The sequence below is a fragment of the Zea mays genome, chromosome 4 (genome assembly GCF_902167145.1).
Source record: "Zea mays cultivar B73 chromosome 4, Zm-B73-REFERENCE-NAM-5.0, whole genome shotgun sequence".
Lineage (NCBI taxonomy): Eukaryota > Viridiplantae > Streptophyta > Magnoliopsida > Poales > Poaceae > Zea > Zea mays.
Genome location: NC_050099.1, coordinates 69,815,406 through 69,838,028, shown reverse-complemented (window position 1 = coordinate 69,838,028; position 22,623 = coordinate 69,815,406). Strand labels below are relative to the sequence as shown.

Here is a 22,623-nt window from a genome sequence, read left to right as displayed (position 1 = left end):
TATTGGCTATTTGGAAAAAAAAACTATGTGAAAGAAGGTTTTTATGCCTATCAAGACTGTAGATGTTTCATAAAAAAAAATGTCCCATACTGCTAATCATGTGGCACTAAACACATAAGCTATAACAACGCATTTGGCCAGTTTTAAGTCTGCTGGATCTGATAAGGCTAGGGATCTATATACCGGGTAAACCAAAAGCTCTTGCACATTTGTTCTATTTTCCTTACACTTAGGCCATTTGTTGTAACAGTGTGGTTTTTTTTTTTTGTCGAGTAGGTTTTTTAAGATGGAGGACTGTATGAGAGTCAGGCGAAGAGTTTCTCTGAGAGTTGTATTAGCACCTTTCATTTGGGGAAGCTTTCATCAGAGTAAATGATCAGCAGCCACCAGAGTGCATTTTTTATCCCCGTTTCGACTCAGATCCCTTTCTACAACACTCATCCGTTCTCCCAGTAAAAATGGAGCCCATCGACGCCCACCGCAACCCGGTGACCAAATACTCAGAAAAAAAGAGGCGATCGCAAGGGCTCTAGAATATGTTACTAGAATATGTTAGGTTTAAGGTTAAAATAGGATGAGATGGGACGACATCGTCCCTTCAATTTTTTATCACGCCATCACCAAAAAATTTTAGGATCACCCCTCAATTTTTTGCAAAACAATCCATCTTTTTCTGGTTTATCGGTTTTATAATGAAGAGTGGAGGGCATTTTGACTTCGCCAACGATTTCCCCATTAGGTATGGTTTTTTTAGCCCAAGCCATTATTTGATGAGGTGAAACGAGTCTAATTTGAAGTTGTTTATGTTTATATTGGTCAGTCATAAAATAGAAATAACAAAAAAATTATATTTATTATGATCAAACAACCTCCCTATTAACCTGGAAGTTCTTCTAAGATACAAATGATTCAGTTCTAGAGTCAAAGATGGTAGTTCTCGAACGAGCACTCGAAAAGATTCTAGCGGATCCTCGTGATTAGGCACTCTTTTCCCCCATATCGTAGCATCAAGTATTTCTTGGCTATGACTGTTCACAGCGGTTTCTTCTAAATTTCTCTCTATATCTCACTTGTTGGCGTCGATCCGGGCGTCAATCACTACGATGAGAACCGGTAGCGATGCTCTCTGCAGAGGCGTGGACGGTCCGCAGCCAGGAGCCAGACGGTCCGCGACCTGGCGCAGTGGCTGGTGTTCCTGCTTGATGAGCCGGATGGTCCGCGCCTGGTGGCCAGACGGTCCGCGCGTGCGCAGGTACGACGGAGTTCGCCGGTAGCGCTTGGATCTCGCTCCCGGGAGGGACCCCGTCGGGGAGTAGAGATCCTAGGCTTTGTCTTGTGATCGGCAGGCCACCCAAGACGCCTCTAATCGACGTAGAGCCGGAGAGAGGTGAAGATTTAGAGAAGAATCTAATTTACTGTCTACTCCTAGGGTAAAAGGTAAAAAACTAGATGTATATTGATTGATTGATCGATTGTTGGTGTCCCAATTGGTCGTAGCCCTCTCTATATATATAGGGAGGAGGTCTGGACCCGTTACAAGCCTTTTCCCGAGTTAATCCCGAAGATTTAGCTAACAAATCCCGCAAGAAACTCGGAATCCTAACTAATTCTGCGCGCGCGGCTAGGCATGGCAGCAGGTCGGATTTTGTTCGGGTATAATAATACCCGACCCGAAATTGTACCCGAGACTTCTACAAATATCCATACCCACCAAGCCAATCGGGCGAGAAACTGTACCCGTACCCATGTCCACCGGGTATCGGGTATCCAGTGGATATATTATTGTAGACTAAATAACATTTATTTAGTGTTATAATAAATGCATAAAATATTTTAATTTCCATCTAAGCACCAGTACAACACGAGAATGACTATATTTGGCTATATGTCGATATAATATCTCGACTCATAATTATCGCATCCAATATATTTAAATTCGAGTACAGAGAATAAAAACTTAATGAGTTCATGACAGTTGACAGTCATAATATTGTCAATGTCTCATTGGTCTCTAGTACATTACAGTTGACTGTTAACACAACACAAATTAATATTCATTAATCAACAACACATGCGTCATGATAAATTGATAAATAAAAATAGCATGCAGCAACCAGCTCCAGCAGCCCATCACATGGTGTATAGTAGCATCAGCATGCCGCCAGCAACAGCAGGCCGTGGTCGTGCCTGTGTCCATGGTGAAGTAGCAGCAACCATCATGCAATAAAACCAGGATTGCCGTGTATTTTTTTGGCTCCATTCTATTATGGTCCTTAATTTTTAGTGGATGTAGCACATTTAAAAAGGTATATTGATATCTCGGATATCCACTGGATACCCGCGGGTAAAGTATTTTACCCATACCCGACCCGATATATTTTGGGTATCCAACCCGATAGGACCCGCGGGTGAGTTTTTTTACCCGTATCCATATCCATTGGGTACAAAACCCCATCCCTACGCGCGGCCACACCACCAGTGCAGACTGTCCGGACCACGGACCGTTCGGCCTCAGGTGCGGACCGTCCGTTCGTCTGTTTTGGTGCTCAACACCACTTTTGCGCCACGTCCCTAAGATTCTACCCCTAATTGTTCATCTCTCGTAACGGTTCCCACTAAATACTCCCCCTATACCCCACTACAGCCATAAATATCATTCCATATCCCTATTTTTCATCTTCTATTAAATTTTCATCTACTAACAATTATTTGTGGGCTTACAGCTACAGGAATGAATAGTGCTAGAGCTTCACGCCACGAACGGAGGGACTGAGGCTATCCGCAACCGTTACCTCTAAAGTTTTCCCCCTATATATTACTTTTTCTCCCTATTTTCCCCCTATTTTTTCATCTCCCGCAGCGGTTCCCCCTAAATACTCCCCTATACCCCACTACAACTATAAAATATCATTTTCTATATCAACTATCAATTTTTTATCTACTAACAATTACTCGTGGACCCACAACACAGTGTTTAGTGTGATGAACAGTGACACGTTAGATCTGGGGGGAGAGAGAAGGGGGCCGACGCGTAGGGGTCGCTATAGGGGGCACAGTTGCGGCCGTGGAGTGCCCCCTACAGCCACCATGCAAGGGGAGGGTGATGCCGAGGGGATGCTTTGCGCACAGCCTGAGGCTGTGTGCAGCGCATGCGACGAACCCCTCCCTCCCTTAACACTGTATACATTTAGCGTAGCGAGAGGGGCGCAGCGGCCACCCCTAAAGCCTCCCCTACAAGCAACAGTGTTAGCGCTGAGAACAGTGCTCCTCTAGATGTGGAGGGCGGCGGCAAGCCCTCCAAACACTGTGTTCGTACTATTTAATTAAATGTTAGTAGAAGAAAAATTGATAATAGATGAAAGTAGGTATAGTAAATGTTATTTTATGGTTGTAGTGGGGTATAGAGGAAGTATTTAGGGAGAACCGCTGCGGGAGATGAAAAAACAGGGGATGAAATGTTGATGATGTGACCCAAAAAAGTAATATAGGGGTAGAATTTTAGGGGAAACCGCTGCGGATAACCTGAGGGAGAAAGAAGTCCGCCGGCTGGGGGCCTTGTAGGGGGCACTACTACCGCCTGCGGGCGTGGGGGGCTCATGTAGCCGCGAGTTGGAGGGAAAGGGGCGACCGGCAGGAATCGATGCGCCCAGCCTTACGTAAATAAAATAAGTATGGCCAAGCCATCCCTTACTAACACTAGAGTTTCACCCAATCATTCTTGCCACCTGTACTCTAGCAAATGATGGGAAGCATTACTTGTTTAGTTCCATGTAATGGAGTATAGTCCATGTCACATCAAATATTTTAAATGTCTATTACAAGTATTAAATAGTTTAATTCTAAAACTAATTACACAACTGAAGACTAAATACCAAGAAAATTTTGTTAAGCCTAATTAATCTATGATTAGCAAATATTTGTTGCAGCATCATATAAGTGAATCATGGACTAATCAGGTTTAATATATTCATCTTATCGTTTATTTCTCATTTGTGTAAATAGTTTTGTAATTAGGATATATTTAATACTTCTAACTAGCATCCAAACATCCAATGTGATAGAGACTAAAATTTAGTCAGTGAAACCAGATGTGGGGCCTGTTTGTTTCAACTTTTCTCAGATAAGCTTTTCTGAGAATCTAGTATAAAGAATCTGAGTATCGTGGAAATTATGTGGGGAAGACGAATGAGTCCATAGGGTTTAGAATCTAGAAAGTGACGGATTTCTGCTATCATATGACTCGGTCGGTTCTATGTTCACACTGATTTTGAACAGTTTTCATCGAGTGATTCTCACAAAAACGGGCTAAAAAGTTGGACGTTTGACAATCCGTAACAACTTTTGACGACCAGAAGCTAAAAAAAAGTTGAAACAAATGGGGCATGGTCTGGTGCCGGAACTAGTTTCGTTAGCTCTTTAGCTAGCTAAAGGTTACATTTAGAGAGGCGTTTGACAGAGCTTCAACAGTTCTGCTCCTACCGAGAATCACCCCTACACAGCTAAATAGCAAAAAAAAAAAAAAGAGCTTGAATAGATATATATATGGCATGCATATACTATACATGAACTTTCATTTTCACATTCTTGATTTGCCAGAAAAACTACATACGACAACGTCCAATAAACCAATACATGATATAGTGTGCATTGTTTCTGATTATATACAGTAATCTGTCAACCAGTATTTGTAGAAACAGAAATAACAAAAAAAAACATGTGAATAGCTATACTAGGTATTGTATCTATCAGATGCTGCACTGTTGCTTAAGCAGGACAATTAAACATGTCGCGACGATGACGAATGCCGAGTTATTTTTAGCGAGCCATAATGACAAGCGACTAGAAAACATTTATTCCTCAGTACGGCTCATGCTTCTCTGCTTATCGTGTGATATGGTTTGAGACAATTTTCAAGGTTTATTTTTTTAACCAAAACAAACAATGTTCGTTAAACTAAATGACGAAAAGCTCGTGATCTCTTTCAAATGAAACACACACAAAAAAAACTGCATGTTTGTACTGTGCGCCTTGCTTCGTCTTTAAAATCTAAAAAATAAATAAATGCGCTGTAGCTGACGTCAGCAAGTTTGGCATCCTGGACCTGGAAATGAGAAAGGAATGGATGGACCTCACGAAAACGTTGCTGCCGTCGGCGTCGGCGTCGTCGTGTTGGGCTGGCCATTCCCTAGTCCTCCCTCCACCAGAGAACCCGCAGCGCCCGCCATGGCCGTCTCCGATTCCCTCGCGCATCCAGGTCAGTAGCAGCACCTGCCTCCACTGCCTGCCCGGCAGCTGCATCCTCCTCCTCCACGCGTGGTCCAAGTCAAAATAGCAGCCTTCTCGCAAGAGATTCCGATTCGGGATTTAATTTGCTGGTCGCTCGCGTAGCGGCTGTTCGTGTCGTGCGTACCAACAAGCTCGCGATCTGAATCCTGAGCTGAGAGTCCCTTGCTGCGATGAACAGCCAAGGAGAGCCGGGATACGTTGGGATTGGGCGGCTGCTAATGCTAACCGAGCTTCTCTTTGGGGGGAATTTTGGTTGCAGGGCTGGCGATCGTGGTCATGGGAGTCAGCGGCTGCGGCAAATCGTAAGATACCTTCGTCCCCCTCGCTCTTGTATCCTCAAGCTTCAAGGATCCGGTCAGGGTTGCTTAAGGATGAGCACAGATCGGCAGGATTCGTTCGTCGGCGTTCTGCCGGTGACAGTGCTTACGAACTGGATCTCTCTCTCACACACTGACACACACTGAACTTGCAGAACCGTCGCGGCAATGCTCGCCGAAGCCCTGGGCTGCAGCTTCATCGAAGCAGACGACTACCATTCCGAGGCAAACAAAGGTACACGCCACGGCACCACACAACTCACACCATCACGTCTCCGAAAGCTCTGGCCTTGTGCCATTTTTGCCATCTCTCAACTCGTGCTGAGCCGATAGGCATCCGCTCTCAACTCGTGCGCAAACCCAGCCAAGATGAGCGCGGGCGTGCCGCTCTCCGACGCCGACCGCGCGCCGTGGCTGGAGTCGGTGCGGGACGCCATCCGGGGGCGGCTGGACGGCGGCGAGGACGTGGCCGTCAGCTGCTCGGCGCTGCGGCTCGGGTACCGGGATGTGCTCCGCGCGGCCGACCGCGCCTACGAGCCGGGGCGCTACGCCGCCTGCAGGGTGAGGTTCGTGTGCCTGAGGGCGCCGGCGGAGGTGCTCGCGGAGAGGGTGCTGCGGAGGTCGGTGGAAGGGGAGCACTTCATGCCGGCGAGCCTGCTGCGGAGCCAGCTCGACCTGCTGCGGGTCGACCCCGCGGAGGGGGTCGCCGAGGCCGACGCGACGGCGCGCCCCGACGACATCGTCCGCGACACCGTCGCCCTGTTCAGGGACGAGCTAGCGGTGTCGTCCGGCGTCCCTGCTTGACTTGTTTCTGGATGCGAACGCGGTGCAGTTTCATGGTTTCATCCCATGATGCAGTCAGTATTCATTCATCCACCATTAAAGAACCTCCGTGCAGTCGGTTCGAATTAAAGCCGGTTATAGACTCGTGCAGCTGCAACCTGTATAGATAAAAACACTATAAAAACAGTAGAAATTTATACGAATTAAAGCCAAGAAACAAATTCTGAACATGATGCAAGTTCTCTTCATCATTTCCCATCTCGTTCAGAATCAAACACCCATAGCGATGAAACAGGCATGCTCTGATAAACATGAACACAGAAGGTAGAAAGAAAGAAAGAAATGGCGAGAGCTATTGTTCTAACCTGCAACCTAAACCGACGAAGCACAGCTGCATGAGGACCTGTTGAACCACACAAATCATGGTCACGGGACCTGTTGTTGCCGTCGATTGTAAGTGTCCTCGTGGACAAACACGGTTTTCGCTGCTCTGCTGGGAGATCACAAACACAGGTTGTACAACCGAATGTACGCTCACATGCACATTTTAATTCTAGAACATATATTTAACATCCAACAGCAACATCAATTTTATAAATAACCCTTGTACCTTTCTCTTCTAGTGAGAGGGGTTATTCATAACAATAGTTATTACTGTTAAATTAATGTTTTAGATTAAAAATATGCACGTGGACACGATACCTCTTTAAGCACAACATATGTTCCCGTTGTGTAAGCGTATGTTTGGTTGAGAAGTGGAGAAAAATGAAGCGGCTCCATTTCTATTATTTGGATGTTTGGTTTCTAATAAAAGAGAAGCGGAACGGCTTCTGGAGTCTACATATGGAAATGTACTCCGCTCCACCAGAATGGCCGGATGCGAGCGCTCTCTTCTATCTTCTCCCCTCTACTCATATGACTGCAATCAAACAAAAAACAGAACGACTCCGCTCTATTCCACTATTGAACCAAACAAAAAATAGAGTGTCTCGGTTATACTTGCCAAACAAATAATATGATAAAAATACCGTGCACAATGTCTAATCTAGAGACATTGATAAATTTGTGATTTTCTCCCATAGGCTACCCAACTATTCTCCTTCGCGCAAACATTCGAATTATATGATAAATTTAATATATTAACATAGATGTCTGTAAAATTTAGTGCTAATATTTGGTCATATTCTTAACCATATTCTACAATAAAAAAGATAAAAAAAACATCTGAATCTGAATAGTATCCATATCTAAATTTGAGATTTACTTTTTATAATTCTTAATGAGTTCAATGCTAAAAATCTATACTACTTATTAAGAAGGTAAGAGTAGTCTGCCGTTCTACCCTCCCCGTTCCGCGCGTAGAAAAAAAAATCAAACCATGGCTGCCCAGAGATCGAACCTTAGATCTATTGAGTAGGATGTCTAGCCTTCTACCCTCTAGCTAACATGACTCATGTTGAATTGTGTACAACTTCAACTAAGACGTCTTTTGTGTTTAACCCACCGTCCACTCTGTATGCTCACTGAGTCTAGAAAAACATTTATAGCTTAGCACCTGATCTTTTTGGAATTTGGGACGCAGTCCAGGAAATAAACAAAATAGGGAAAAGGAGTTTAGAAATTGATTTTTAGTTAAAAAATAATTGCAGAAACCCATTTAATTCATGGAAATTTCATATTAAATCCAAATAAGTTCATTCCAATTTCTATAATTCTATAATATTATTTTTATCACATAATACCTCTGTTTTGTCATGAAAACAACAATAAAATTGATTTCCTAATTAATCCTATATCAAATACATAGAAACTTTGGAAATTCGTAACTTCCCCATTTTAATTCCAAATTGAATCGTTCCAGTTGTGTTAGTCTCGTATGAATATTTACTATGCAGTAACAACATTGATTATACCATGTTTCATACTTTTATAATTAGATATTTATTTATCCTATGTTAATTGGGTTAATCTATGTCTATTGGATTAATTTATTTAATATATTAATATAGTATTCTAACTTTATGGTTATACGATGTTTGACCATTAGTTTTGCAAACACACACTTACTTTTTTGTTTAAGCAAAAGCGTATGGTGGTACGTGTCCGATGACTAATGATGTACGAGAGAATTTCTTCCGGTATGTGTGAAACGTGCTCTTCAATAATGAGACCATACAAATCGTGATATATATCAAAGTCTGCATGATACTGATGGTTGCAATGTAGTGGTGAAATAGATAGATTATAAATAACAAAATTTATGTATGGCCAGAATCACAAATTGATTATGAAACATTTTCTCATAACGGTATAACACATATTTTGTATATAAGTTATCGTAGTATACTGGTAGTATATATTCCCGTTGCAACGCACGAGCATTCAGCTATCATGTATAGAAGTCTGCACGGTACTGTTGGTTGCAATGTAGTGATGAAATAATTAGATTGAAATAACAAAATTTATGTATGGCTAGGATCACAAATTAATTACGAAACATTTTCACATAACAGTATAACACACATTTGTTCATAAGTTATCATGATATTAAATGTTTCTGTTGCAACGCACGGGCACCCACCTATATGTGTTTATGTCTACATCTATGACAGGAAACACATCTACTACATCTCTCTCCAAGCTCACTTGCTACCATTGCACAATGCGTAGTAGTAGATAAGTATCACCGATATTCTTGAATTATATTTTTGGATTGAGGTAATATTATTTAACTAGTATAGTGCCCGTGCGTTGCGACGGCACACATTGATGAATTGACACCATTTGCACTCAGTTCACCAATCCAATCAACAATTCATGAAGGTGGTAGTTAAACATTGACACTCAAAATCTCTGCAACTTCTATTTCAGGTCGAGGAAGCTAAATGCTAAAAAAATGGAATCAAGTGTACATTACGGTATAGATTTTGGCAAGGAGTAATATGTATGATGCTGATGCAACAGACAAATGCATATGCCATGTATCATCAGGGGAGCTTAGTCAGAAGCATTGCAAAAGTGAAACAAACCAGCTATTTATGTTCAGGCTCCAGACATCTCTTTTTTCTCGTATTCACAATTTTAGTGAGAAGGATTGCCAAGCTGACAAGTGGGATAAACCATTCGAGAATTTAGTATATAACATGTTATCTGCTTCCGTGTGTCTTAGAATAGTAATATCTCTGTTCCAAGTTGTTCTGTTTCCATGTACTTTTGACAGTGTGCTTGACTTGACTGCGTTGTAAAAACAGAGAAGAAAAGAACAATTTATGTCATCTTGAACTACAATTTCTTCTCATTTGCACAATTCACAATATAATTACTGATGAAGGGTGCACTTTACAACCCAATTAGACCCACATTCAAATAATATCAATCCTTACATGACTCTTCTCTCTCAAATAGGTTCCTCATTGCAGCAATTATCACGTCAAATTTCAGATAATTCCAATTGAAACAACACAATATTCTCTGACTAAAGTCCACATATCATACAGAACTGTAGCTTCTGTAAATCAAAATGTCAACTTGAGGATCTACATATGTGTACTCCTTTTTTTGGACAGAACATAGTTGCCAATTCATTTCAGTTGCATTAAACACCAGACAACAGGAACAACACATACACACATACTTGCATAAATCAGAGCTGTACTTAAGTTTGCAAGCTATAAATTTAGTTTAACCTTTGCAAAATTATTTACCATGGAAGATCCACAAAATCAAAGAGCAATAGGGCTCTCATAGTTTTGCATCAGTTCAACAGTCAGTGAAGGAATTGTTTCAAATCCACACAAACTACAGGCACATCAAGCAACCAAAAAGAGCACTAAATTGGCTGCTCAATCTCCACCCATGTATTGATTCACCATATTTGGAATGAACTCACGAAACAGAATACCTACTCCCATTTATTCACTCTGCATTCATGCGTTGACTGAGCCCTCTCTACTTGCCCTTCTCTATTGCCTGCGACACCCATCTCTATCGTGCACCAACCCTCACTGCAACCCCGCACCATGCCTTTTCGATGTCTGCTCCCCCACCTTCTACTCAAGGGTGCTTAGGGCAAGGTCGAGCAGGATTGCCTGCCACCTCTGAGTCAAGTTGGCAACTGCAGATCTGGCATGTGTTGCACTACTGCCAGAAGTGTGTGGTCATGCAGGTTTATTTCTTCAAAGACGGAGCCAGGAGACTACTATTGCCTGAAATCCACATATTATGCTACAACAGATGGGTTAAACTACTTCAATAGACAACTTTAAATACATGAATGGATTGTTTGAAATCCACACAAAATACAGGTTACCAGCCTGTTTTAGATGTTTCACAAATAGAAAATGCACCGAAAGTACTAAAACAATTGAAGTCCACACTATAGCAAGATTTGAAAATACATACAAGACAAAAGTCCACTGGTCAAGGACATACCTTAAGGACCGAGAAGACCACATACAGGAAGGTGATTCTATTGGGCCTCACAACTAAGCTGGATGGATGAAGCTGTACATGAGTTCTTCATATTTTTCTCATATATATTAGTGAACTGTACTTGAGTGTTGACACTGAGACTGCATCAGTACATGGTAGTTTGGTTTTTCTTCTTGGCAAAATACTCGATTATCTCATCCCCATCCAGACCAATCAAATCATGTGCAATTGGACCAATTTAGCAGAGAACATAGAGAAGATAAAAAAATAATTATGGAGACTTACCGCATAAAATGGGGACATGTCGAACTGCTCATCGGGGTGGCTCAGTGGAAGAAGTTCAATAGACAGGCCAAGATCTTGTGCATCCTGGAGAAGAGAGTATTGTTAGGGTAAACAAAGGACAAGAAACATTTTGAGATGTGATGGCAGCATGCAGTTTTAAATAGAAGAACTGCCTTTGCACGTTGATATGTTGTCCTAATCATATTAGTTTTCAGTTTTCACTGCTCCTGTAATAGTACCAAAAGGAACTTCTTCATTGGTGAATATAAGAATTCATTTATTGACGGTCTTCACAGATGAAAAGTTTCAAATGAGGGATATGGAATGACTACATTTAGACAGACATTAAGTGGTGAAGTTAAGGAAGAGATAGCACTACTTGCATGGTACGGAAGAAAATATGTAGTCTCTAGCTTCAATCGTTGCAAACTGTTTGGGCCAAAATCCGATCTTTAGAGGATACTAAATACCAACCATATCATGCAGAGTAAAGAAATTTGATGAAAACACAGACTGCATCTAAAGTGCAAGTAGAAATATGTGAACTTCAAAATATTTGTGCAACTATTTGTCTTTTGTATGCTCAGATAGGAAATAAATTTGCGCTCTAAAAAACATATCTGCAATTTCCAAAGAATGAAGCAACTAAAGCAACATTAAACAAGCGACTATAGAATGAACCTACAATGACTCTTAAAATAAATGTAATGAATGAGAATGTGCTGACACGGCGACATGAAAACGACTTAAATATGACACAAAATACAGTCCTCTAGGTTCCAACAATTTGTAAGGTTCAAACTAAAATTAAGATTAGACATACACCCAACTTTTTCTAGCTTCTCGTACATATCCATGGCCCGCCGCCCGTCGTCGTCAAGTAGGCTTGTGCTGGATACATCAAAATTGAAAAGTACTGATTATCTTCGAATGAACGGTCATAACTTTTAATTTTGCATACAATTTAGAAGTAGCTGTATAACACAATGGATAGTAATCAAATGAAGGTCAAAGAAAACAAGTAGTACTATGCATTATATGAAAGTATTATAATGGAAAACAGAGGGAGGGTTCTGATCATCTTATTACCCCATATCACCGGCTAAAATGAAACCAGAAATAGCTAACAAAGTGTGGTACAAAATGATAAATAAAAGCCAATATTAGTTACTCAGGCATGCAGTTACCTCTGTGAATAACAGAGCATCTGGATCTCTTCTAAGTCGGTAGCAAAAAAAGGGAAAACAACCGTCTCTAGTTCTATGTAGAGGACATTAGGCAAACCTTAAAGACTGGAAAAAGAAGAACAGGGAAAACAAGAGGTGGAACAACACAGGCCTGTAGCATTTTTGCTTTACATTCTTCATGCAATCCTCTATAATCCTTCTCACTTGTTTCAGCTAAACGAGAGGTGGAACAACACAAACCTATAACATTTTTTCTTTGCATTCTTCATGCATTCCTCTATAATCTTTCTCACTTGTTCCAGAGAAATGAGAGGTGGAACAACACATGCCCATGGCCGCAACATTATTTCCTTTTCATTGGGAAAGACAACAACAATAATAAATAGTGTCAAAAGGGAGGAAATCTAAAATGTAGATATAAAGGTAAGAAATTATGAAAACCTGCACTAAATAAATTTTCTAGAAAACTTGCCACTACACATGATTGTTACCTCAAGTACCTAGATAAATTTTCTAACTACATTTATTGTGCCCTGGAACCAACCAGCAGCTCCCCAGGCATTTGTGTTGCAGAGCATTTGACCTTCAATTACACATGTTACCGCTCATCTTGATAAATAGTTCTTCATTTTGTAAATTATACTACTGAATGACATTCCCAGTTATAAACTCATATTAACTGAATTAACCAAAATTGTGGATGGAGTGGAAGTGCAAATTATCAAACATACAATAGAAATAGGTAATTCTGAAAAGTTGGGGAGGAGGAACCCAAACAATTTCAAACAAAGCAGAAAAAATAAGTGATGTGCTAAACTAATCCATGACTTGATTATCAAAAGGGGCAGTGAAAACATCACAAATTCTTGAGTATTTCTGTGTTCACAGGAGTTACAACTTACAGGCAAGATGGTAGAAAAATGGTCCAAAACAGGAATAACAAAATACTTGCAACACTAACAACCACACAAACTGCTTTGAATTTAAAAAGTTCTGATTTCATATATAATATAGCACCAAAAAATCATGAAGAATAAAGTGTGTTAGGAGTAAACAAGAATACCATCCGAGCTGGTAGCATTTGGCAAAACATAAATTCTTGTCAAGAAAAATGCATGTTCACGATGAAGTTGTGAAGCCATTTTTTCACGTTAGTTGGGCTTACCAAAATTCTTTTGGTTGGTATGTGAGATGAACAGAGGGTGTTGCTGTTTTATTACCTCTTCTAGCTTGTACGTAGATTCATCTTTTTTGCATAATAGACTGTAGATCTAGAGATGAGACAAAATAACAACAAATCATCTAGATTTAAAAGTCATCTGGGGCTTTAGCGAACTGGGACAAGTGCTTAGACAAAACGACAAACATTCATTTGGAGTTAAAAATCATCTGGGGCTTTAGGCGATCTAGAACATTCACTACAGTCTATGGCAGTGACTAAAACCATAGATGCAGAATTGCAGACACATTAGAGAAGAAACAAATGAATGCATTTGGTTTATTGTTCAGTGTCGCAATAAAAAACCCAGATGCAGACACAAAAGGCACCTAACAAGGATGAGACTATAGTACATACTAACAAAACTTAAATAACTAATATCATTCGAACCTGAGGGGCTCTCGTCATCTTGCACGCCATAGTCAAAGAGAACCTTGTGCCAATCCATGTCAAAGAAATCGGTCGTTTCGTGGAGGGGATCCCACTTCAAGAGCTCTAGTCTCACATAAGGGCTGAACACAGATGGTGCACTCAGGGCTACATGGGCATCTCGGTACGCAGAAGGGTACTGAGCTTTCCAACCTTCAAACTTGTCCTTGACAATCCTAAGGCTCGAGTATTCCTCTTTAGCATCAATGAACACATGGTCAGCAGCCTTAAGAAACTCATCCCGGCTAGAAACATAAGAAGTGCTCTCACTGTCGCTTTCATCAGTGCTTAGCTCTCCTTCGATCTTCTTGATGTCCTTATTCTTCGCTGCAGATGCCAATCTCTTGGTCTCTGACTGAGTTTTCCTTTGTCTTCTGTCCTCTTCCATGCGCTTAAGATCCATACGCTTCTGCATGTTGATATCTCTGCCAAACTCATCCAACTCAGGTTGGAGGTTGGAACTTCCCCTAGCAGCAGCAGCTGCTGCTTGGGCAGCATTTGATGCAGCAGATAGGCAAGTTGAGCTTGATCCTTTGCTAAGGATAGATACTGCAGCACTTACAGCAGCTTCGATTACACCTGATTCATCAGCTAGGTCAGTCGCACGCCTCTCAGAAATAGCCAAAGCTCGTTTTTCATGCAATTGTTGTATGTTTTCCTCTAACTCCAATAAAAATGCCTTGTCATTCAAGAAGTCACACATCACAGAAATATAATCACGTAGCTCCTGCATATAAACAAACCTCTTTTCAGCATCATGCAAACCACTCTCGAGGCTTGATATCTCTGAAAGAGCTTCATTAAGATGTGTGTCGGTCTTAACTAAAGCACTGACTATTGTCTTGTGAGTCTCCCTAAGTTTTTGGATGTTGTCTTGCAAGGCTTTATTTACAACATCCGCTTGCTGAGCGATGGACAAGAACTCTGCAGTTCCAGATGCAAAAACTGATGCCGCTGGCACAACACCGCTAAGGGAGGGCTGGTAATGGGAACTCACTGGGTATCTAAATGGTTGTGGCTGGACCTGCATAGCAGCTGGTACCCCATTTGCTGACCTCTGAGTAGAAGCATCGTCCATCCTCCTACCAATCCCCTTCCTGAACTGCTCTTCCTCCCATTTCCTCTCTTCTTCTTCGTCATCATCATCATCTCTATCATCCACAACCTTCCTGCTGCCATCACTGAAAGCCCCCAAACTGGTGGCAGGACCCCTGTTACTTATCCCACTGAATACACCTTTTGTGCTCCTCGGTCCATCACCTGGCTTGTCAGTGTACATTGCAATCTGATCCGTTATCTCATTGTCATCCTCATCACTCGACTCACCAGTAGCATTCCGGCTGCTCAGCACACCACCAACATCAAGAGAGATATAATCTGGCGCCGCATGCCTTGGCTGCTATCGCTTCGCCTTGATGGCTTCAATAGTTGCACGGTCAGGTAGCACTCGTCCTTCATCCTCTTCATCTCCTTTCCCCTCTTCTTCAGATTTATCTTCCTCCTTGTCGTGCTTCGGTATCCTTAGCCCAATGCTGGCCTCAGACATAGGTTTCACCAGACCTTTAAGAACAACCACCATTTCTGTTGCAGCTGCGGTGGTGGTAGCTGGAGTGGAACTTGCAGGGGTACCAGACAACTTCTGCGACCGGGGCTCAGTCGCAGGAGTCCGTGGTTGGGCACGCAAGAGGCTCCCAGGGAGCGGGCGCGCTTTCTTCTGGAGCTCCCAGAGGCGCTCTGGTGTGTACTCCCCAGCATGGGATTGGAAGTTGGAAGGCTTAGGCGCCGACACAGCAGCGCCGGCAGGTGCCGGCGAGCTCTTGATCCGCTCCCTGGTGGGCGTGAGGCGGTGGAGCGCTCCTGCGGCCGGGGACGCCGTGCGGGCGGGGCGCACCGAGGCTGTCGGGGGAAGGCGGCGCTGCGCGAACGGGCCTGCCTCGGTGTCGTCCTCGTCCTCGGCGGGATGGGCATCACGAGCGGGCTCTACCAGGGCTCCATGAGGGCGCACGGGTGTGGAAGAGTTCGTAGGAAGAAAGAAACGAACCCTGGGCTATCGTCTCGGATGGAGCTGAGTAGATCAGCGCGGGTCCACGGGCACCGAGCTGGCGAAGCCCTCGAAGCGGAGGCGCACAGCGCGGACGACGCAGCGGCAAGCGTTCCGCACCATCACCTCGAACATCGGGTCGTACCCGGCCCTGTCGCCCGTGTTGGACTGCGACACCGTCACGCTCACGCTGGACGCCGCGCACCCGGTGGTGGGGGTCGGGGTCGTCGCGTTCGCCGCCGCTGTCCGAGCCCCTGCACACGCACCACACCGCCGCCGTGCCACGTGGGTCAACAACCGCCACCGCCATGCGGCCGGAAGAATCGAGAGGGGAGGGGAGCAGCCGAGCAGGAACTCGTCGTCGGGCGTGAGGGAGAAGGAGGGGAGGGAGGCGGGCGCGGTCCTCCCAGCCATCGCGCTGGGATGGTGGACGGGGAGCGGAGTGCGGTCGGCGTCGGGGTGGGGGTGGGGACGGGAAGGGGCGGCGGGGGAGTCAAGCGCGAGGGAGAAAGAGAGGAGGGGAGGGGAACGAGCGGGTTGGGGTCAGGGGCTGAGCGCGGTTGGATCGTGCGTGAAAGAATGGCTTAGATTCACCGAAGGCAAAGAACGGCTTAGATTCACCGAAGGCAGAACCAGGGGAGGCAGCCTACCCCTTACAGCCTTAATATGTAGTAAAGATTAAAGAAGAGCTTTGCATGCTATTTCTTTTGTTTGAATAATGCATTATACTTAAATTCCCTTTTTTGCATGTGTGAAATTTTTTCTTCGTAATATTTTTTTCCATGGATCAGACTTGTGAGTCATTTTCATAAACCAACGCCAAGCATGAATCCATGTTTCCTACTTCAAACCCCGAACAAACTCCATGAGCAGGAGGCACTCGCGTTGTCGTCGCTCATCGATGACGAGAAGAAGCTTGGCGACTGTCAGTTCGACCTCTAAAAGCAGTCTTACGTGGTCGCATGTGCCGCTGTGTACTACAAGCTCCCGCGAAGCCGCCGCTTGGACGCTGTCCAGAGCAGCTGCACCGCGCTGTCCATCGTTAAACAGGGGGGCCTCATGGTTGTCGCCAACGTCGACGACTCTCGGGTTGTTCTGGACACCGCATCCGACGACGACGCCATCACGCCGTCCAGCTCATCGTCCACCTGAAGCCCAACCTGCCACGTAAGTCGCTACTGACCGGACATGAATTCTTGTGCGCTGGGACGATGGACGTTGCTGACGTTGTGTGAGTGTCCTCGAACATGATGTATGTAGTGGAATAGCGCATCTGGTGGTGCAACAGCCAGGGGTACTACCTCGCTGATGAGCCCGGGGTGCACTTCGTTTGGCAGCCCAACCAAGAGCCATCGGTACTCGTCATGTCGTGTGCGTTCGACGACTACTGTATCGAGGATTTTGGCGTCATATTGGCGCCGGAGGTGACACAGAGGAGGATCGACAACAGTGACCAGTTCGTCATCCTCGCCACCGCCAGGGTAGCTTTTGTGCCGGTCTGCCTTTAATTCTCTTCGCAAACACATACACACTTACCTTTTTGTTTAAGCAAGAGCATATGGTGGTGCGTGTCTGATGACTAACGATGTACGAGGGAATTTTTCCGGCATGTGTGGAACGTGCTCTCCAATGATGAGACCATACAAATCGTGACATATATCGAAGTCTGCATGATACTGATGGTTGCAATGTATTGGTGAAATAACTATATTAAAATAACAAAATTTATGTATGGCTAGGATCACAAATTGATTATGAAACATTTTCTCATAAAAATATAACACAGATTTTATATATAAGTTATCGTAGTATACTGGTATTATATATTCCCGTTGCAACGCACGAGCATCCAGCTAGTAAGAATATAAATTTTTATAACAAATTCTATACTTTATTTATTCGTGATAAGAAAGAATTTTAAAAAATATCTGAAAAATTATCCCAATCCATCAATTCGCATAGCGCCTAACGGCTGCTTGCAACCGCAAGCAAGCAAAAGCAGCAGGGGGACGAGATCTTTGGCGACGGCAACGGCGACGGGACAGGACCTGGAAACTACCGCCAAAGTCCATACCTACTTGTAGTCTTCACCTGCCATAAAAATATAATTATGATTCCATACTTTTTTTCTTGTCAAAACAAACTCACTAAGACTAAATTATATTTTATTATTTTTTAAAGATATACAGAAAATTGGAAAAATCCTTGATTTTTGAAAGTAGACTTGACTCCCTTAGACTACCTTGAAAGTTTAATTTATATATATCCTGTCTATAATAGTGTAAAAAATACTATAGTTGTGTCATGATATTTTTAAAATCATATTGTTCTAAAAACATGGTTGAAACACTTCTGCCATTATCCTAAATATAGGGTACCTACTCTTGCTGGGTGAAGAAGGGACCCCAATGACCGCCATTTGAGAGAATTTCCGAGTGTCTAGCCCAGCATAGAGTTAAGGCCCACCATACGATGTTGTGGTCCAGCCAGACTCGTTTCCTGTGCTAGACCACAATCACCACAAGACTCATAAAGGGATGAATCGATAACTTCAATTATAGACATGGGTTCCTACGAATGGAACCTAGACCTCCTCGTGGGCCCATCGAATCCCTGAAAAAGGGGTTCGGAGGGATACCATGCCCCTGGGAACAAGACACTCTCCGGCTGTAGCACTGAACCTCCGGGATGGTTCCGGGCCTAGTATACGCCATCCGGACTTCAAGCCAAGTGAGGTTTGGTGTTGCCACGTGTCTTGACCAGTGCGACTGGGTTCAGGAGGGCCTAGGAGTGCCATGTCAACAGATATTCTCGGGTCTACCCCTAATCTAGACAGAGGTCCGGTGCCCGACGCATCGCTAGACGCACCTAACGTAAGCCATCGGATGGTGCCTAACGTATACCCGTGACATGAGGCCCGCCAACATTAGGTGAGGATGGGATGCATACTTACCTGCACCACCAGCACTATGGCAAGGAAGACCAAGAATTCAACCGGACCTAATGTTGCTTCTAAAGGGCCTCATTCAAATATGAGCAAGGGTAGGGATGGCCCTTCTCAAGGAAGTGATGACCTTGCGAGATATGTTTTGGGCATTGTTTTCACTGCCAATAAAATAAGTTCGCAGGTCAGTTCTTACGAAGTCAGTCACCCTAGCTCTAAACCTTTTCTGATTCACCATAAATACTTGTCGATCCTGTATCTTGTCACCAATTCTATTTATTCAGTCAGTTCTATTTGATTACTGTAGATTTCCCCCCTGATACTACATCTTATTTAATCTTATAGTGTTACAGCTCTTTATGTGCCATTATATATTCGATAGGTGCCAAGTAACAATTAAATGGGATATAAAATGATATGTCTGTTAACTGCAGCATGCAGGCAGTTGTTAGAGACTTGCGCTAGTTGGCTGCAAAATATGCTTCCAATAGAAAAGGATGGATCCAAACTGCAAGCTCTGTGCAATGCTGCAGAAGATTGTGCATCGCTGCCTCATGATGAGCTGGATCGATCGATACGTCTAGTTGTTGTTCCTGTTCATAGTGTTTTTGTTGCAAAGGATGAGAATAAGCGAGCTCTACGGTAACATGCACTAAGGACTAGTTTGGCAGCGAGGAGAAAAAGTTCCCTTGGAAACCAACCCATGAGAGGATTTTAGATGCCACCTTATTTCCTGGAGATAATTTTCCCTCTCAGACCTAGTTTGGATATTATAGTAATGTGAGGGATTTGAGGTGGATTGGTATGTATTGTGAGAGTTTTTAATCTATTGGGTATTTAAACACTCTTCAATACCTCTATACCACTTCAATCCAAGAGTATCCAAACTAGACCTCAGGTGTTTTTTCTGGCATTGTTTGAGAAGCAAGGGGCTAAATACACCTCTTGAGCAAAAATACAGAAAAATAAATTCAGAAAAAAACAAACAAAAATAAGGAATATTTAGAAAACTCAAAAACAATAAAACATCACAAAAAATCCAGAAATATGAAGCACGTATGACTCACACAAAGTTTAATTTGAATACCATCTAATATCCAAGGAAGCTAATCCATCCATCATCACATCACATAGTATCATCATCTCCATTCACACGTACAGATAGACAATATAAAAATGGAGTATTAGAAAGTTTGGCAGTGGAATAAGACAATGCATGCCACATGTCAACTTAATGTGTTTTAGTTTCATGCCAGCTTCCTTTTCCATGTTCGCTTTATGTGTTGCTTCCACTTAACACACTGCAAGTAACACCAATTGACACACATTTTAGTTCATATGGTTACACAATTATATAGTTCAATGCTAGTAGCATAACATAGAAGTGTGGTTAAACAATATATAGCAGTAGGAGTTAGTAGTTGAAATGAATCAATTTAGTATATACACAATGAACATTATCTTAGAAAGACTAGATGTGAAGTAAATGTGAAATACAAAAGCAGATTATATATATAGACGATTGCAAATTATTTGTATATATTAAACCAAAGGTCAGATAATAGTACTACAAAAATAGACAAGTTGTTTAGGAACAAAAGGAAACGATTTTGAGTTTGGGTAGCATTTTAGTTCATGGATACTTTCCAAATGTTTGATCCTTGTCATCAGCAGATAGCAGTAACCATCAACAGCTACTAGCAATTGTTAAGAACAGTTAAGTTTGTAATGCAGTGAATACCTGTAAGCCCATCTCTTCATCGCCGCCTTCACCTCACATCACATGATAGTAGTGAGCGCTCTATAAGCACTGTGGAGAAAAATAATCAGCAATAATCATATAAACAAACTTTAATTGCATAGAAACTAAGAATTAGAACTTACCTAATTTTCCTCTTCAACTAATGTAATCTAGCATTGTGGTTTTTTGACTTCATAAACACCTCTCTGTTTATCGCAGATTCAAAGACCTCCATTGCATACGATCTATCCTCATCCGTGAGCCCATCAATTCTATCCAACTTGTCTAGACACTTTTCCATAGACACTTCTTCAATACCTTCGAGCGTTTTGGATGTGGCGCTCCTCTTAAAATCCACAAAACTTTCAATGGCTGCTCCAATTTGGCTTTGCTTGCGCTTTCTCCCATTTCCACCTTCTACACGTCTTGATTGAGCTTCATTTGATATTTCTTGCCATTCCATGGAGGATGGGTTTGTGTGGGGGTGCAAGGGAGAGTGGCTTTGTTCAGAGGTACTCCTATCCAAATGAGCAGTAGCAGAAGCAGAAGCTGTAGCAAGAGGGCCACCATGAGGGGCAGTATGAGGACGAACATGAATGAAAGAAGGTGGTGGCATTTGCTGAGTGGAAGTGAAATTCAAATCTCATGTAGCCACGCTACCTAAAAAGAGAGAAGATGAGTAAAAATACCTTCTTATAAGTAGTAAAAAGATAGAAGTTATGAGTAAAAATACCTTCATGCAGGGCTTCCAAAGACTAGTACAATGGAAATGGCTTCTTTTGGTACTTCGCTACCTTTGGGTGAGCCTATATGTGCAAGATGAAATCACAAAAATGAGCTTACATGTGCAATATTAAGAAAACATATTCAATATTAAGGAAATGACTTACAAGGATGAGCTTTTCCCAAAGTTCTGGCTCAACCACTATCATACATAGGGAATCATTCCAACCCACCCCACTTTCTTTCCTTGACTCTCTTACTGCCTTGTAATGAGATTTAAGCTCCTCATCTTTGTCTTGCATTTGCTATTTGGAGTAATGGGCAAGAGGATACCTCTCATTGAACTTGTTTGTGATATTGTTCCATCCCTCAACAGTCCAACCATTTTGACTTTTGAAGTTTGGGTTGTCCTTATGTTCAAGGAGCACATCAACCAGACCTTTCTCATACACAGTGTTCCAAGCTGCCCTAGAAACATTCTTTGTCATGGCTATATTTCCCAACAAAACATAGTAAACATAAGGCTTTACTACTACATAATAAAACATAAGACTTTACTACTACATAATAAAACATAAGTCTTTATTACTATATAATAAATATAAGAGATCCTAAACTAACTATTGTAGGCAGCCCACATTTGGAGAGCAATCTGATCTCTCAGGTTGCTTCCATCACTTGAGTCCATATCATTGGGGTAGTTGTTGTCTCCCTTTGGGACTTCAACATACTGGCTTGGAGATATATGATCTGGTTGGTGGTCAAGCCAACCTTCATCACCGTTTTGCCCTCTAATTATGTTGTGAAAATCAACAGTTGTTGCTGCTATCTTGATTTGATTTTGGATAGGATGAAATGTGCCTACTTTGAGAATTAGAAACCTTTTCTTCAGAACACCAATGGCTCTTTCGATGTGGTTGTGAAGAATGGCATGACGATGGTTGAATAGCTCTTTGTAGTTCACATAACTAGCTTGTGATGAACGACACCTTCTAAACTCGCTGAGGTGATACCTAACTCTTCGGCATGGGGCAATAAATGATGATGTATTTGCATACCCACCATCCACAAGATAAAATTTTCGTTCTGGCACACTGAGTCCTTTACTGATAGCGGATCGAAGGACTCCTGCATCTGAGGCTGAGCCTTCCCACCCACATGAAATAAATATAAAATTCATATCAAAGTCACATGCTAACATCACGTTTTGTGAAAGTGACCCTTTCCTATTTCGATA

General features: G+C 42.7%; 1 protein-coding gene and 2 pseudogenes across 1 annotated transcript; 1 reads left to right on the top strand and 2 right to left on the bottom strand.

The window, feature by feature from the left end:
* The first annotated feature begins 5,200 nt into the window (after window positions 1–5,200).
* Window positions 5,201–6,599, top strand: LOC100382228 (P-loop containing nucleoside triphosphate hydrolase superfamily protein). Its single transcript, NM_001174983.2, has 4 exons — window positions 5,201–5,254; window positions 5,546–5,588; window positions 5,759–5,838; window positions 5,968–6,599. Exons 1-4 carry the CDS (start codon window positions 5,224–5,226, stop codon window positions 6,405–6,407), a joined length of 594 nt encoding a protein of 197 aa, NP_001168454.1. The 5' UTR covers window positions 5,201–5,223; the 3' UTR covers window positions 6,408–6,599.
* On the bottom strand, window positions 6,469–16,392 carry LOC103655334 (transcriptional repressor ILP1-like; annotated as a pseudogene).
* Window positions 16,393–20,198: 3,806 nt separating this feature from the next.
* Window positions 20,199–22,087, bottom strand: LOC109945523 (uncharacterized; annotated as a pseudogene).
* Window positions 22,088–22,623: the final 536 nt, after the last annotated feature.